The sequence below is a fragment of the Myiozetetes cayanensis genome, unplaced genomic scaffold, assembly GCF_022539395.1.
Source record: "Myiozetetes cayanensis isolate MyiCay16 unplaced genomic scaffold, myiCay2020 scf4, whole genome shotgun sequence".
Lineage (NCBI taxonomy): Eukaryota > Metazoa > Chordata > Aves > Passeriformes > Tyrannidae > Myiozetetes > Myiozetetes cayanensis.
The window spans coordinates 12,103,332-12,117,114 of record NW_026087631.1 but is presented as its reverse complement, the minus strand read 5'-3'; the positions used below and the strand labels follow the sequence as shown (position 1 = coordinate 12,117,114).

At 42.7% G+C, this 13,783-nt stretch overlaps 1 protein-coding gene across 4 annotated transcripts in view; it reads left to right on the top strand.

The window, feature by feature from the left end:
- The window catches only part of MUSK (muscle associated receptor tyrosine kinase), a 52,906-nt gene extending 43,869 nt beyond the window's left edge, over positions 1-9,037 (top strand). For 3 of the 4 annotated variants that reach the window (XM_050329369.1, XM_050329368.1, XM_050329370.1), the window contains 2 exons: positions 6,117-6,265; positions 8,351-9,027. In XM_050329369.1, coding sequence (XP_050185326.1) covers positions 6,117-6,265; positions 8,351-9,027 — 826 coding nt within the window. Of the gene's footprint in view, positions 1-6,116; positions 6,266-8,350 lie in introns of all 4 variants that reach the window. The other variant, XM_050329367.1, reaches the window with a different exon arrangement.
- The last annotated feature ends 4,746 nt before the right edge of the window (positions 9,038-13,783 follow it).

The window sequence follows — 13,783 nt, the reverse complement described above, 5'->3', positions numbered from 1 at the left end:
TAGCTAAATTTATCATTACCGTTTTTGCCAAGAGTATTGCCTGTAATATGCAACCTGTTGTGAAATTCTTGCATTTTCCAGTATTTGCAAATTGTGTGTGGTGACCTCCATTATAACACCAACACTGGACAGTAATTACCAGAGAAGGCAATGTGTCATGCTACAGTTCAGTCCTAACCCAGTTTCAGTTTAATTCAGTGACAAAGCCAAGCCAAACCAAAAATCCCCCAAAAGCCAACTCCACCTAGGCCAACAGGTTTCTTTTTTTTGTGTGTGTGTCTATGGTGTCCCAATCTTAAGGGGAAGGGCAGACCTAAGATTTGCAGATGCTTGTGGCTGAAAGGAACAACAAAAGTCAAGGGTCCACAAAAGCTTACAAATTTTTATGAGTAAATTACACACCTGGCAGGGAAATTGGTATGTTATAGTCCCTGACCATTTATATAAGCACACAGTGGTAGGTTTTGAATAAAGGGGTAGTGTGAAAAGGAAGGGAGAGAGAGAGATATGGATTAAAGAGGGGAAGAGAGAAAGAAAGGAAGAGAGGAAGAAAGAGACATCACCAGCCCTGGCTCCAGCATAATTTCAGCTGATGGGATGTTCAGGGTCTTATGGTGCATGTGCACAGGTTTTCCAGTGATACCTTTTAATAGATAAGTTTCCCTGCCCTGGAGACAAGTTTCTTACTTCTATGCAAATGAGTTAGCATGTACGGTCCATTCTTCTAGAACTTCTTCTTCTTTCTTCTTCTTCTTTCTTCTGGAAACGAGTCGGAGGGCTTTGGGGTCCTTGGGTGGTCTTGATCCCACCCTACAGTACATGTCTGCTTCTTGACTCATTCCTGTGCCCGTGCTGTATTGTCTTGTGCTTATCTCCAGGAGACAGAACAAGGACATCTGTCTGAGAAGAATGCTGTCCTACCTCTATATGGACCCCTTCTTCAGCCACAACAATGCTTGGTTGGCTCCACAGCCATCTGGGTATTGTTGTTTGAGACATACAAATTAATCCCCTTATCTTCTAGTCTTCTAAGTGTCCTCTTTAGTTATTCACTTTTCATTTTTGGAATTTGCAGCCATTGTTACCTGTTTTGAATTCAAAGTATTAGTTGAAATTCCAGTTCTGTCAAGTCTCATGGGAGGTGAGATCATGCAACACCTTGAAATGTGAGAAGTCTTTAACTGACAACCCCAAACATGAACCCAATCCTTCCTAGATTGAGGTGGATGGAAGATGTCTTGATAGTCTTGACAGGATCTATAATTTCTGCCGAACAATCTTTGGACTGGTTTCCTCACGAAGTCTCATCCCCAAATTCCTGCAAGAAAGTGTACAGACTGTCTAGTTTCATGCTTACTCAGGACAGTCCCTTACAGTTAAAAAGTAGGGGATGTCGCTGATTTTGTAGCTGTATTTGGAGTAGTCTATGATGACCTCAAAAAAACCCAGGGAAATAACCAGAATCCCACCTTGGGTCATGATGTGCCTGGTGAAACTGCTTCTGTTGACTTCAAAGACAAAGGAGTCTCCTTGCAAAAAGCAGTCATAATGCAGGTATTTTTAATGTTTATAGTTATGCTGTTCGTGTATCTCCTAGGAAATGAGCCATGCTCAGGTTAAATGTGTTACAGCTGGGAAAAAGTTTCAATAGCTGTGATGGATTTATTTTTCTAATGAAGGGATAAATTATTTCTAATGGAAGAAATGCAGGCATACTTTTGTTTAATACAGAGAGAGCTAAAAATAACACAGTTCAAAGGGCACGCAGTGGGAAAGTCACAGATGCTTAGCCTGTGATTGATTGTTAGCCTGGATGGCCGAATGCATCTGAGCTTGAAACAAGAACAAAACTGTAGAAACTACACAACAGCTGTGGGGCACTGCACGCCAGCTGGTGCAGGGGCACAGGGCAGCTCTTGTCCCAGCCTCAGCACAGTGCTTGTCGTGCCCTGCAGTGCTCCACCTTCCTGTTCGTGAGACAGGAGTCTTCATCATGCCGTGGTGTGCATGCGGGGCAGACAGTCTTTCCTGCCAAGTGCCACTTTGGACCTGCACTGGGAGCTTTAAGTGCTGCTCAGACCTTTCTGAGCTGGAAATGACTCTCATGGACATCAAGCAGGACCTCTCAAAGGGCACTGAAATGCTGCTAAAGTGATAGGTTAAGCAAATGCTAAAGTGGTGCTGGAACCTTTTATGTGGATTTCATCCACTCCAGTGCTGCAATTTCTTTTAATTAAACCTTTTTGTTATTGACAGTGGAAACTGACAGAAAAAGAGATGGGGGAAAAATAAAGCATCGGATGTTAGCCAGCATCTGCTAATACCTTACCCTGAGAAATGTGTGCTCTTTGTGGCTCAAGGAAGGAGCCGGCTGCTTCTCAGGAACTTCTTTATTTTTATTAATATCCCTATTAAAAGTTTTTCCAAGGCCTTATAATTCCTTATAATTATTTTCATTCCTTACAATAAGCCATTGTCATTTCTGCGCACCTCTGATGGATCAGTGCAGACCGCTGATCCAGTAGCACAAGCTGCGTATCCTTACAGGTTACTGAAGCTATCACAACTCAAATTGTTGCCTTCCCATCTCAGAAGGATAAAATGTACTTTCCTGTGTGTGTTAAATGGTCATCTCGAGCTAAGTTTAGCAATACTCTTACTTCTCCTGCTCTCATGTTTCTCCCTCTCCTGTAAACACAGCTCTAAGCACAGTGCCAGCAATGCCTTTGCCAGTTGGCTTGCTGTGAGTCCTGATTCAGTGTTTACTCACTCCTGGGTCAAGCAACATGTTAGGACAGGAAGTGTCTGGCTATCATTTACTAGTTTCTCCTGAAAGGCTGCTGTCTTCACCAGGAATGGCTTCACACTGGAAAGGATGAGGAAGTAACCATGCTTAAAACAAAATTAAGAACCGAGCTTAGGTCTGTTCCAACTGAGTCCTGGACTTTGCCTCTGGGAGGACCACACTGGCTGCACAAGCCACCAGAGCACCAGATTTACACAGTTCAATGCAGACCAGCTTGCAAGTTTTCTGCCAGAGCTGGAGCTGTATCATCCAGGCTAAGACTGAAGGCCAGGATTGCCTAAAAGCCCAGATGCTGAGCTAGTAAGCTCTGCAGAGGCATAGTTTGTTGTTCCTGCAAGAGACAAAGCAGGTTTCTAAGGCTGAATTTTCATGACAGAAGTCTTCTGATGTTCTCTCCAACTGTAAAGGGTGTGTCTTTGAATTGATGTCTCAAATATAGCTGAAAAACAGTGGGGATGTTAATTTAAGAAAAACCAAAACACCAGAAAACCCATCAAAACAAAACAAAACCGCACAAAAAGGCAACCAACCAACCAACCAACGAAAAAACCTAAGAAAACATCAATAAAAGCAAATGAAAAAATCCTCCAAACCCAACAACAACAACAAACCCCAACCAAATAATAAAACAAAACAAAACAAAACACAGAAAAGCAGCACGACAAAATGAGCACCTGCCAGTTCAGAGCACTCTTCTGCCCACATACAAATTTAATCAAAGGATAGGGAAAAGGTAGGTCTCCACCAGACTCAGTAGATGTTAAGTGCATCTTTAGTGATCTAACAGAAGTTACCCTGCTGTGCTGCCAAGGAAGATGGGGATAGGACCCAATCTCAAATTCAGGTTCAAATTACTCGTCGTTATTTTTCATGGTTACTGCTCTGGAAAGAGAACCTGAGTTAAAACTTAAGTCAGGCAATCTCTGTAGGTAGGCTCAGGCTGAAATTCCTAACTGCACCACTGGCTAGTTCTTTGAATGGCAGGTACCTAAAAACCAAATGCTGCCACTGGTGCACAAATCCATTGATGGTAAAGCAGTCAAGAACTGTGGCTATCCATCCTGTTCACAAACAGTGGACATTTCTTCTCAGAATTTAATTAATTGTAAGAAAGGAAATCCAAGGTAATTTCTTTGTTTGCTTCCCAGTTCTAGAAGAAAATTAACCTATTTTTTCTCTAGAGGAGAATTTACCTGTTTTTCAGAAAACACTTCACTTTCTGGACCTTCACCTGAATTCTCCTGGTGCAGAGGCAGCAGTTTCCCATTGCTCCCCTGCAGATGTGACCCTATTGGTTTGTGCTGACTTCTGGGCACCAAATGGGCCAACTTTGATAGTGGTCTGCCAAGAGTTCAGACAATCTCTGTCTCTACCAGATCAGCGTGAGTTTCCCAGGTCTGCTAAGAATTGGGCTGAATTAGCATGAGATACCAAGGGTGAAATTTCTTGCTGTTGCCTGAAGGCCAAATAAAAGACTTTGTGCAGCTTAATCTCACTTAGTTATAAGTGCCAGTTAGGTAAGTAAACTAATTTTAGGTTAGTTTACACTACAGGATTCAGTGAAGTTGGTTGGGTATACATCAGCCTGGAGTGAGTTTCTCTGTCCAAAGCATGTAAGACCAAACTGTGCCTGCCCCTGCTTTGGCACTGCACTGAGTCTGCTACTCAGTGATGAGTGGTAATCTGTGAGACTGTTTGGAAGAGATAAAAGCCCTTCTATTTTTACTTTTAAATGCTCTACTGGTTTCTTCAGGCTGTTGCTGCTGACTTGAATGCTGACTTTAGCAGCTGGTAGGTGCTGGTACTTTTTACTAGACTGGACACTGCTGCCAGCATAGGGGAAAAAAAGGAAGATATTTTGCCTCAGTGGAGGCAGTTGCAGACAAGTGTGGAGTCTGATCCTCTGCTCTGGCATGTCAGACCTCCTTGCCTGAGTTTTTCAGCTGTGATCAGCCACCTGTGAGATTCCTTTATCAATGGGCCCCCTGCCATCCACTGACATTTGACATTTCTAGCATCCAAGTGCAACTGTTGCAACTGCCACATGTCTGAAGTAAATGACAACGAAACTGGAAGTTTGCTTTGGAAATCAGAATCTCCTCTTGGTGCTGCTGAGCAGTAAAATAACCTGGCATTTGAGCAAGGGGAGGGAAGTTGGGCTGGAGTAGTAACATGACACATAAATGGGCATTATTTTCCATGGGCTCTGGCTTGCTACCTGTAAGAATGTGTTTTAGCTGCAGGGTCCCTGGGAAGAATTTGCGTGGGCGATAAAATGTACATTTGAGGTTTGATTGGTGTTTGAAGAGTGGAAAGTTACTCTTCTTTGGCAACAACTACACCTAAATCTTTGGCAAGCCCATCTAACTAATCTTGAGGGTGTAGTGACTTGTGAGTAAGAAAATGAATCTGTGATTGCTGTAAGTCAGGAAGTTCTGTTTTCTACGGATCTGTGTCTATAAGCTCTAGCTGAAGATTCACCTGTGTCACACCATGTGTATTTGCACATTACCTTGTTCTTCAGATAGGGCACAGGGCACAGGACAGAAGGGCTTTGTCCCTTCTGTCCTGTCATGTGTTTCCACAAAACTTGCAAGAGTATAACTATTTTCTAAACCTCAGCTACACCACATTAAGTTTAGCTGAAACTAGCTAATTTGTTTACAACTTGTTGAATTACAGGCACACATGTGCCTCCCCCCCCACCCCCACCCCGAGAATATAGTGACAAAAGGCTGTTTTCCTTACAAAACCAGAGGGACATACTTACTGTAATTGTTACTTTCACTTTAATAGTAGATAGATGCACCAAAGTCACCATTGTGCCAGGTAGGAGAAAGAAGACTCTTTCATCAATTTCATATAAAATAGGTTTATTTTTAATTCTGTTCAGTCATTACACCCCAAAAGTGAATTGGATGGACTGGAGTCCATTCTGTCCTCTATGAAGTTTATGATGTGACCTACAACCTAGGGAGAAGTTGTTGCTTACCAGCCTGTTCCTTATTTATGTCTTTACCAGTCACAGTAATGAGTCTGTAAGCAGAAAGAACAGTAATCAAAAAAAGTTATACTGGATTTAGTGCCCATTGAACCAAATTATATGTCTCTGCAATATGCAATGCAGACATGCCCAAATGGTATTTAATATTCCTTTAGTTGGTGCTGCAGCCTTTTTTTTGTTTTCTTTTTTTGTTTTCTTTTTTCTTTTTTTTTCCTGTCAGCGCATCCTTTTGCGTCAGAAACAGAACCTACATTTAGAGTATATGTATTCACTATTGATGCTTTCCTCTTTTCCCTCTCCTTGCAGGGCCCCAGGGCTGCTGCCGTACGAGCCTTTCACAATGGTGGCAGTGAAGATGCTGAAGGAGGAAGCATCTGCAGACATGCAGGCCGACTTTCAGAGGGAAGCAGCTCTCATGGCAGAGTTTGACAATCCAAATATTGTCAAGCTTTTAGGTATCTCAGTGAGGCACCCATGTACAGGGTGCCAACTTCTGCAAATCTGCTGTGGGGCTGTTGGTGCTGCAAGTGACTGGAGCTAAATGCAAATGGTAGTACTGGCCTATTTTTGCATGAGAAAATTCCTCCTGCAAAGACCTAAGGTTTTCTGTGTGCCATTGTACGCTCTGCTAAATTGTCCACCAAAATGAGGCTCAAAATGTGGGTCTGATGCTGTTGTCTTAACAGGATGGTGCATCACATTAAACCCTCCTCGTGCTGCATTGTGTATGCTGTTGGCGATCTTGCTGCCTAGCTCTGCTTCCACTTTAATAACACTGACACAGATATCTTATAGGGAAGACATGAACTTCCTGGAGCTTTGATTTATTTTGTGGGTACTTAAAAAACACAGGCACCAGTCTTGTTAGTTTTATGAGTCCCATACAACTGTGATGTCTGAACATTCATCAGTATTAAAAAAACAGAATTAAACAAATGAACAAAGAAAGCCAACTACAAAAATGGTCTTTTCCTTCCCTTCTCTTCCCTTCCTTTCTCATCTGAAAGGAAACCCAGCTTTATTGTTTTATTGTAGGAAGTCTTGATGTTGCATCTTGGCTAATATGGCATTCTTCTGTGAAGAAAGCTGTCGACCAAATTTTCTTTCAGTAAATTGTCATTTTTGTTTTAGGTAGATGCTGCTGGCCACCTTCACCTGGCAATCCTGCTCTGAGATATATGCAGATCTCACACCTGTAAACAGGCAGCTGAGATCTTAATTTATTTCAGTAATTTTGAATTAGATTTGAAACAGACAAACCACAGTTTTGGCAAATCTGGGTTGATACAGGTAGTTAGGCTACAGAAAAGAAAATCAGAAAATGCCTCAAACTCAAACTTTGTGTTTGTTGTCAACATGTTTTAGATCAGAAAAGGGTAAAGGTACAGGAATAAACTAGTATTACGTCATGGGGCTCTGGAGAAAACAGCCACATTGTTGAAGGCTGCTTAGATGGTAAATCTCTAACATACACTTCTCATGCTTGTCAGATCCTGATTTCATCACATTGGAAACAGCTCTCTGTTTATCTTCAAAGATAAAAATGTTATGTTATCAACCAGAATTTCAGATTTCACAATACACTGAATCACCGACTGCTAAATGATGGCCTTAAGAAAGCAAAACATATACATTTTAAATGTTGGCTTTTGCTTATTGGCAGTTTAATGCAAGGTACACAAATATTTTTACCGTATCATTGTATTCTCAGTAATGCTGGTGGAAGTGTGGTCCTCTACTCATGCTGGCCCACCACTGAAGTTCATGTAAAGCCAAGCATGTGCCCTTCAGAGGGACTAGACTATGCATTTATCAGATATGGAAAATGTCTCCTTTCTGACTGTCTGCTTTTTCTTTGTCTTTCTTTCATTTTTGAGCCTCTTTCATGCCAAAAGTAATTTCTGCAACTGACATTTTTTCCATGAGCTCTTTAAAAAAAAAAAAGAAAAATCCATAAGAGATTGCAGTGGAAGTCTCTTTGCATTTCAAATGAACCCTTGACCATGCCTCTTGTGATTAGTTTTGTAGTCTTTCTGCATATGTATTGCCTCTACATATTACAGTTAGTAATAATTACAATAATTAGTACAATAATGACAACAAATAAGAGAATTAAAAAATAAAATGATCAGAACTATAAAGGTTACTCCCTGAAAATATGCCCTTTCAGTTGCACCTGGGAAGAGGTAATATTTCTGTTAATGCTAACTTAAGCAGGGTCCGGCTCTTAATGAAACATAGCTCCAAAAATGTATATTTTTCCTGGGATGTCCAGACAAATCAGTCAAGTACATGACTGGCTAACGTTTCCCACAGAGCTCAGCGTTGGACCCCTTGTGAAGGAGTTTCAAAGAGACAGCATGCATGATGGATGCATGCAGACTTGATGGTATTTGCATGGTTACCTTTCTCCCTGGCTCTTCATGCACTGTATTGAAAGTCTCCCTTTTGTGTAAGCATTTTTGGATCTTTTGGGTTTTGCACAGAAGAACTCTCTTTTCTACCCAAGTGACCTGTGTGGGGTATCTATCCTCTTCCAGGTGTGTGTGCTGTGGGGAAACCGATGTGCCTTCTGTTCGAGTACATGGCCTATGGGGATCTAAATGAGTACCTGCGTGACCGCTCGCCCCGCAACCTCTGCAGCCTGGCACACAGCAGTCTGGACACAAGGATTCGCCTCCCTAACCCCCTGGCTCTGTGCTGCAACAGCCAGCTCTGCATTGCCAAGCAGGTTGCTGCTGGCATGGCATACCTCTCTGAGCGCAAATTTGTCCACCGGGATTTGGCCACCAGGAACTGTCTGGTGGGGGAGAACATGGTGGTCAAAATTGCCGATTTTGGTCTTTCAAGGAACATGTACTCAGCTGACTATTACAAAGCGAATGAGAACGATGCCATCCCCATCCGCTGGATGCCCCCTGAGTCCATTTTCTACAACCGCTACACCACAGAGTCTGATGTGTGGGCCTATGGAGTGGTGCTGTGGGAGATCTTCTCCTACGGCATGCAGCCCTACTATGGGATGGCTCACGAAGAGGTCATCTACTACGTGAGGGATGGGAACGTCCTCTCCTGCCCAGACAACTGTCCCCTGGAGCTCTACAACCTGATGCGTCTCTGCTGGAGCAAGCTGCCTGCCGACCGGCCGAGCTTTGCCAGCATCCACCGCATCTTGGAGCGCATGTACGAGAGGGCTGTGGCCAACATGTCGGTCTGAGGGGTGTGTTTTCTTGCACTTCCTTCTTTGTCTCCTGTGTCCACTTACCCAGACTGACTTGGACCAGCCCATGAGATCCTGAGTGATGGTGGCTTCACACAAATCCCACTTCAGGACAAAAGAAAGAGCTTGTTCTTCTACCAAGCAAGAGTTGTGAACTGCATCCCCTTACGCACCTCCCTGGGTGGGACTGTACCTCCAGAACAACAGGGCTGACCTCTGGCCACCAAGCCAAGATTCCTTAGGTTGGTGAAAGTGTACCTATATTAAGAATTTCCAGGAGCACAGAGTTCCCCAGGGAATGCAAACCAATGTTTCACTTCTCTTCCTAATGGGTCCGTCCATGTCTTTCTGCATTTAAGCTCTTGGCTTTCGCCTGTTTCTTCCCTTCCTCATATGTTTTCAAGTATTGTTTAAAAAAAGATTGCAGAATTCAATCTTTTTGGGGATATGTTTATTATTTTATTTTTGCATACTGTTTACTATTTTGTTTTTGCATATTTATCCTTTTCCAGAAAAAAGATGTTTCTGAAGCCATAGGCCCCTTTCTTCTTCTTTTAGCTTTCATCTTCTCGCATGACAATAGCACTGATAGAGTCAAAACAGAAGCCTGCAGAACCACTGGCAGCCACCTCCATCTCATATTACACAGTTGAGCATGAAGCCTTCTGTTCTCAAAAGCGGAATCCACAGTGAGGTTCATTTCATCTTTGTTAAGGTCTCGCCCAAAAGCTTTCCTTAAGCATTGCAGCCCAGCTTTCCTGCCTTCCCCTGCAGCAACAAAGCTGTTTGATGCTAAGGGTGAAATTCATCCCAAGGACCTTGTCCTGCACCTCATATGTGTCTGACGAGTATTTGTTTACCTCTACATGCAGTACAGTAGTCACTGTGCAAAAAGCACATTTCTGCAGCCCCTCTTGCAGAAATGTGGCAGGTTATGTTAATTATTTCTCACCTTTTCCTTTTCAATCTTACCCTCCTGTTTGTGGTTTTCCTTTCCTGACAGCAGCACCTAAGTCCCACTACGATATTTGCTGGCCACCCTTCCTTATGCTACACTTTAGAGGCACAGATAAGGAAGGTGGGTGTCTACCATTAGCGGTCTTCAGAGACAACCAACCAGTTAGGAGAACGTGTAAAAAGTGGGAGTTCAGACTCCACCCAAGAAGTGTTACAGAGTATTCATCTGCAGGGCACAGATGAGACTGCCTCAGTTACACATAGTCTGCAGCCAAACTCCAAATGTTGTTTATCTGCTAAAAGTTCTCCAAATTCTAATGGATGCTTTAGTGCCAGAGAAAATTGTATTCCTCTGAGTACAAGTTTTACCTTTTAGCTCCTTGAGGAGTGAGGAGAAGTTGTCCCAGAGCCTCATTGCTGATACAAAATATAGCCCAAGGCAGGAATGTGCATTATGACTGCAGAGCAGGAGCACCAGTGAGTAAGAGTTCAGTGTGGCTTCTGTAACGAGGACATGCCGGCTGAGTCTACCCAAAAAGCAGTGCAGAGCAGCCATTCTCTGGGACTACCAGGAGTAGCCTTGGTTTCTGAAAGGTAAGCTTAAAAAGCTTTGCCAACCATTATTACCAACAAAACTGGAAAGAATGTAGTGTCCTCTGCTGCTCTCCTGGTTGTTTTCTTCTTGGTGTGGTGTATGGTGTTTTTTTTTCTTTCCCCTCCCCCACCCCCCCTTCTAAATAACCAATTCATTCTGGTTGTGGCCACAAGAGCATAAGTTTAATGTTTTCAGACTACTGGTGTCAATTTCACTTGGAGCAAAGAGCTTGCAACTAATCAAGACAGTGGGAAGAAAGAGGAAGTTTGGGCTGCAAAATATTGATGTGCTAAAAGAGTTTGGATATCTGCACAGTGAGCGAGAAATGACCAGTGCTGTCTTACTCATTTAGCAGTCCTACTATCATGCTACTGTGACACAACAGTTTACTGAGGTTTGGATGGTAAAAACAAATAATCTCAAAAACGCTTAAACCCTAGATTTAAATAAAATAGTGCTGGATTTCATTATGTAGCTCCTGTTATTGCAGTATGACCACCTCACTTGTGCAGGACAAGTGCTCAGCATTAAATTCTGTTAGGTTGTATCAGTTACCTTTCTGTCCTCCCAGTTCTGAGGAGGCAGGAGTGAGGAGGCAGGTCAGGAGGGATGGCAGGTGAGTGCCATGCCCAGCTGACTGGAGGTGCCTGTCTGCCGAGCTGAGCCCTCATTTGTAGCCCAGCATCTGCTCCATCTCTTTAAGGAAGGGTGCACATTCAAGATCCTTGCAGTGCTTGAGGCAGCAGGCATTCTGCCATTCTCTTGAGAGAGGGCAGGGTCAAATCTTGTGTGTGGGTCATGATTTGAGTCCAGGTACCTAGGACCTCCTCCTAATCTGGAATGATTCTTACACTAAGCAAAGGGTATGGTAGCTGGTTGCAAAACCTGTACCACGTGCTAATGGATACAAACACAGCCTTCTGCAGTATGAAGGACAGCCTGCCTTTCTGCCTTCTAGGATCCCAGTGCTGGGTTCAATTATTCGCTTTCCTTTTCTCCCAGTAAGATGACTGAAACCACAATCATAGTTGTCTTTCTTTTTGAAAAAAGGACTCACACAAATGGGAAAAGATAGTCCTTTGCATCACATTTTCCTAGTCCAAACCCTTATTTCAGGTTGCATGATCCCATATTCAGGACAACAGTGGAAAATTTGGTTTTCCTTGTCCAGCATTCCAGCCTTTGCATTATAAGCAGGCACAGAAGTGTGTCGTAGTCAGTGACTGCAGGTCAGGGTGGAAAATGCTTCCTGCATTTCAAGATAGAGTCAGAGGCTCTAAGCAACATGCTCTCCAAGGATGGTAATTGCTTCTGAGTACCAATCCAGCAGGAGGGCTTAGCGCCTAAATAGTGGTGTCCTTTGAGGATTAAATGGCAGGCAGAACTTCTGCTGCCTTGGCATGTAGCTGGATTTACTGTTTCCTCCTGCTGTACATTTTTTAGCTTGCTAAAAGCTGGAGGTTGAACTGCTTTCACAATATGCCCTCTTTCACAGATACTATTTCTCCTCCTCTTGTTTAAGACTTCTGCTGTTTTCATTCTGTGTTATATAGTGTGCTACTCTGGATCCTTCCTGACTTTCTGTACCACTATCACATAAAACAAATTATTTTGAATGGGAGTAAACAAAGGGATTATGGGGTAGCAGAAGAGAAAAGAAAATTTGTTACTCAAAAAGTTGTTTATATAGTTTAGATTTATAATTCTTGCAGATAAAGAAGATGAACCAAAAATGGACATTTTTGTGTTAATTTTTGAACTTGTTTGTGCTGCAGTGTAAAGCACTTCTCTACATCTAGCCCTGCCAGGACTGGCCCAAAAAATATGGAATGCTTCATGAATTTGCATGTTACTGTTGTGCAGGGGCCATGCCAATATACTACTTTAAAATGAACATTTTTGATGCTTTGGTTCCCCTTCCAGTGATGCCAGAGGGAGCCTTGCAGTCAGTGGCACTTGAGAACCTCAAGAAGAAGAGGATTTGCAGCACATTTGAGGTGCCCATTCCCTCTGCAAGTGCACTGCCTAGAGCATTTGCAGCACATACACATACACTTGTACAGCTCGTCTCATTTCCACAAGGGTACATACTAGTTATTATTCTGTAATTGTATCTATACATTTTAGGAATAATTGCTTTGAAAGACATCCCTAGCAGAGAGGAACATATCTCAACTTGTGTAACTCATGTGTGCAATATTTTATAAAATAAAGAGGTATCAAAAAGGATAATACTAATTCTGTTCTCTCTGTTCTCTTCCTCATTCAGCATGGTTTTGTTTTGCTTTGTTTTGTTTTCTTCAGGAAATGGATGCATTTCATTTTATTAAAATATCTTTATTATAGCTTTAATGTCACAGTGGTTATACTTCAGGCAATTACAGTAATAGGTCAATTTCTGTGTGCTCAAAGGCATGTTGGTTTGATGGATTAAATTGTGTGCTATAGGAACACATTAACAGACTTTACAGTCTGAGAACACATTAAGACTGATCAAGGGAAAAAGGGAAAGGAGGATGTTTTTACAGCAATGTGAGTTGTAGTCCCTTGACCACTTTCCCAATGTGAAAGATGTCTCACACAGGTGGGAATGACATATGCTTCCCTCCCAGTGTATGCTATTTGTGCCTGGATTCTGGTATCACACCTAGATGTGCAAGGAATTAAAATGTGATATAAAATCAAAGGGGATTTGAGTTTGCTGTCTGCAGAAAACAGCTGAGAAGAGTTTCCTACTGAAGCATTTATCTAAAAGGTATACTCTGCAAGTGATTCTCAAACATGAACTCACTCCCTAAGCCTATGGGAATTCTAAATATTTCAAAATTAATTGCAGATATTTAACAATCAGAAATGGAGAATAAACCCAGATTTTCCGACTACAATTAGCCAGGCAAACCATGAAGTACTCTTCCTTTTTTTCTTTTTCCAAATACATTATTGACGAACGTTGAAGGTGGATAGGGAGGGGGAACCCCAGGCAAGAGGCTTTTTCCTTTTACCCCTGGCTCCGGGGGAAAGCGTGCCCTCCCCCTGCCCCCAACCACGAGGTCTCCACGGCCCTGGCAGAGAGCACAGGAGACCAGCAGCTAGCAGGGAGAGCAGGCAGAGAGAGCTTTATTGTTCTGGTAACTGTTTAAAAAGCTCTTGGGGGGGATTACAGAGTGACCATTGGGAGTCCAGGAGGTGTTACAAACCAAC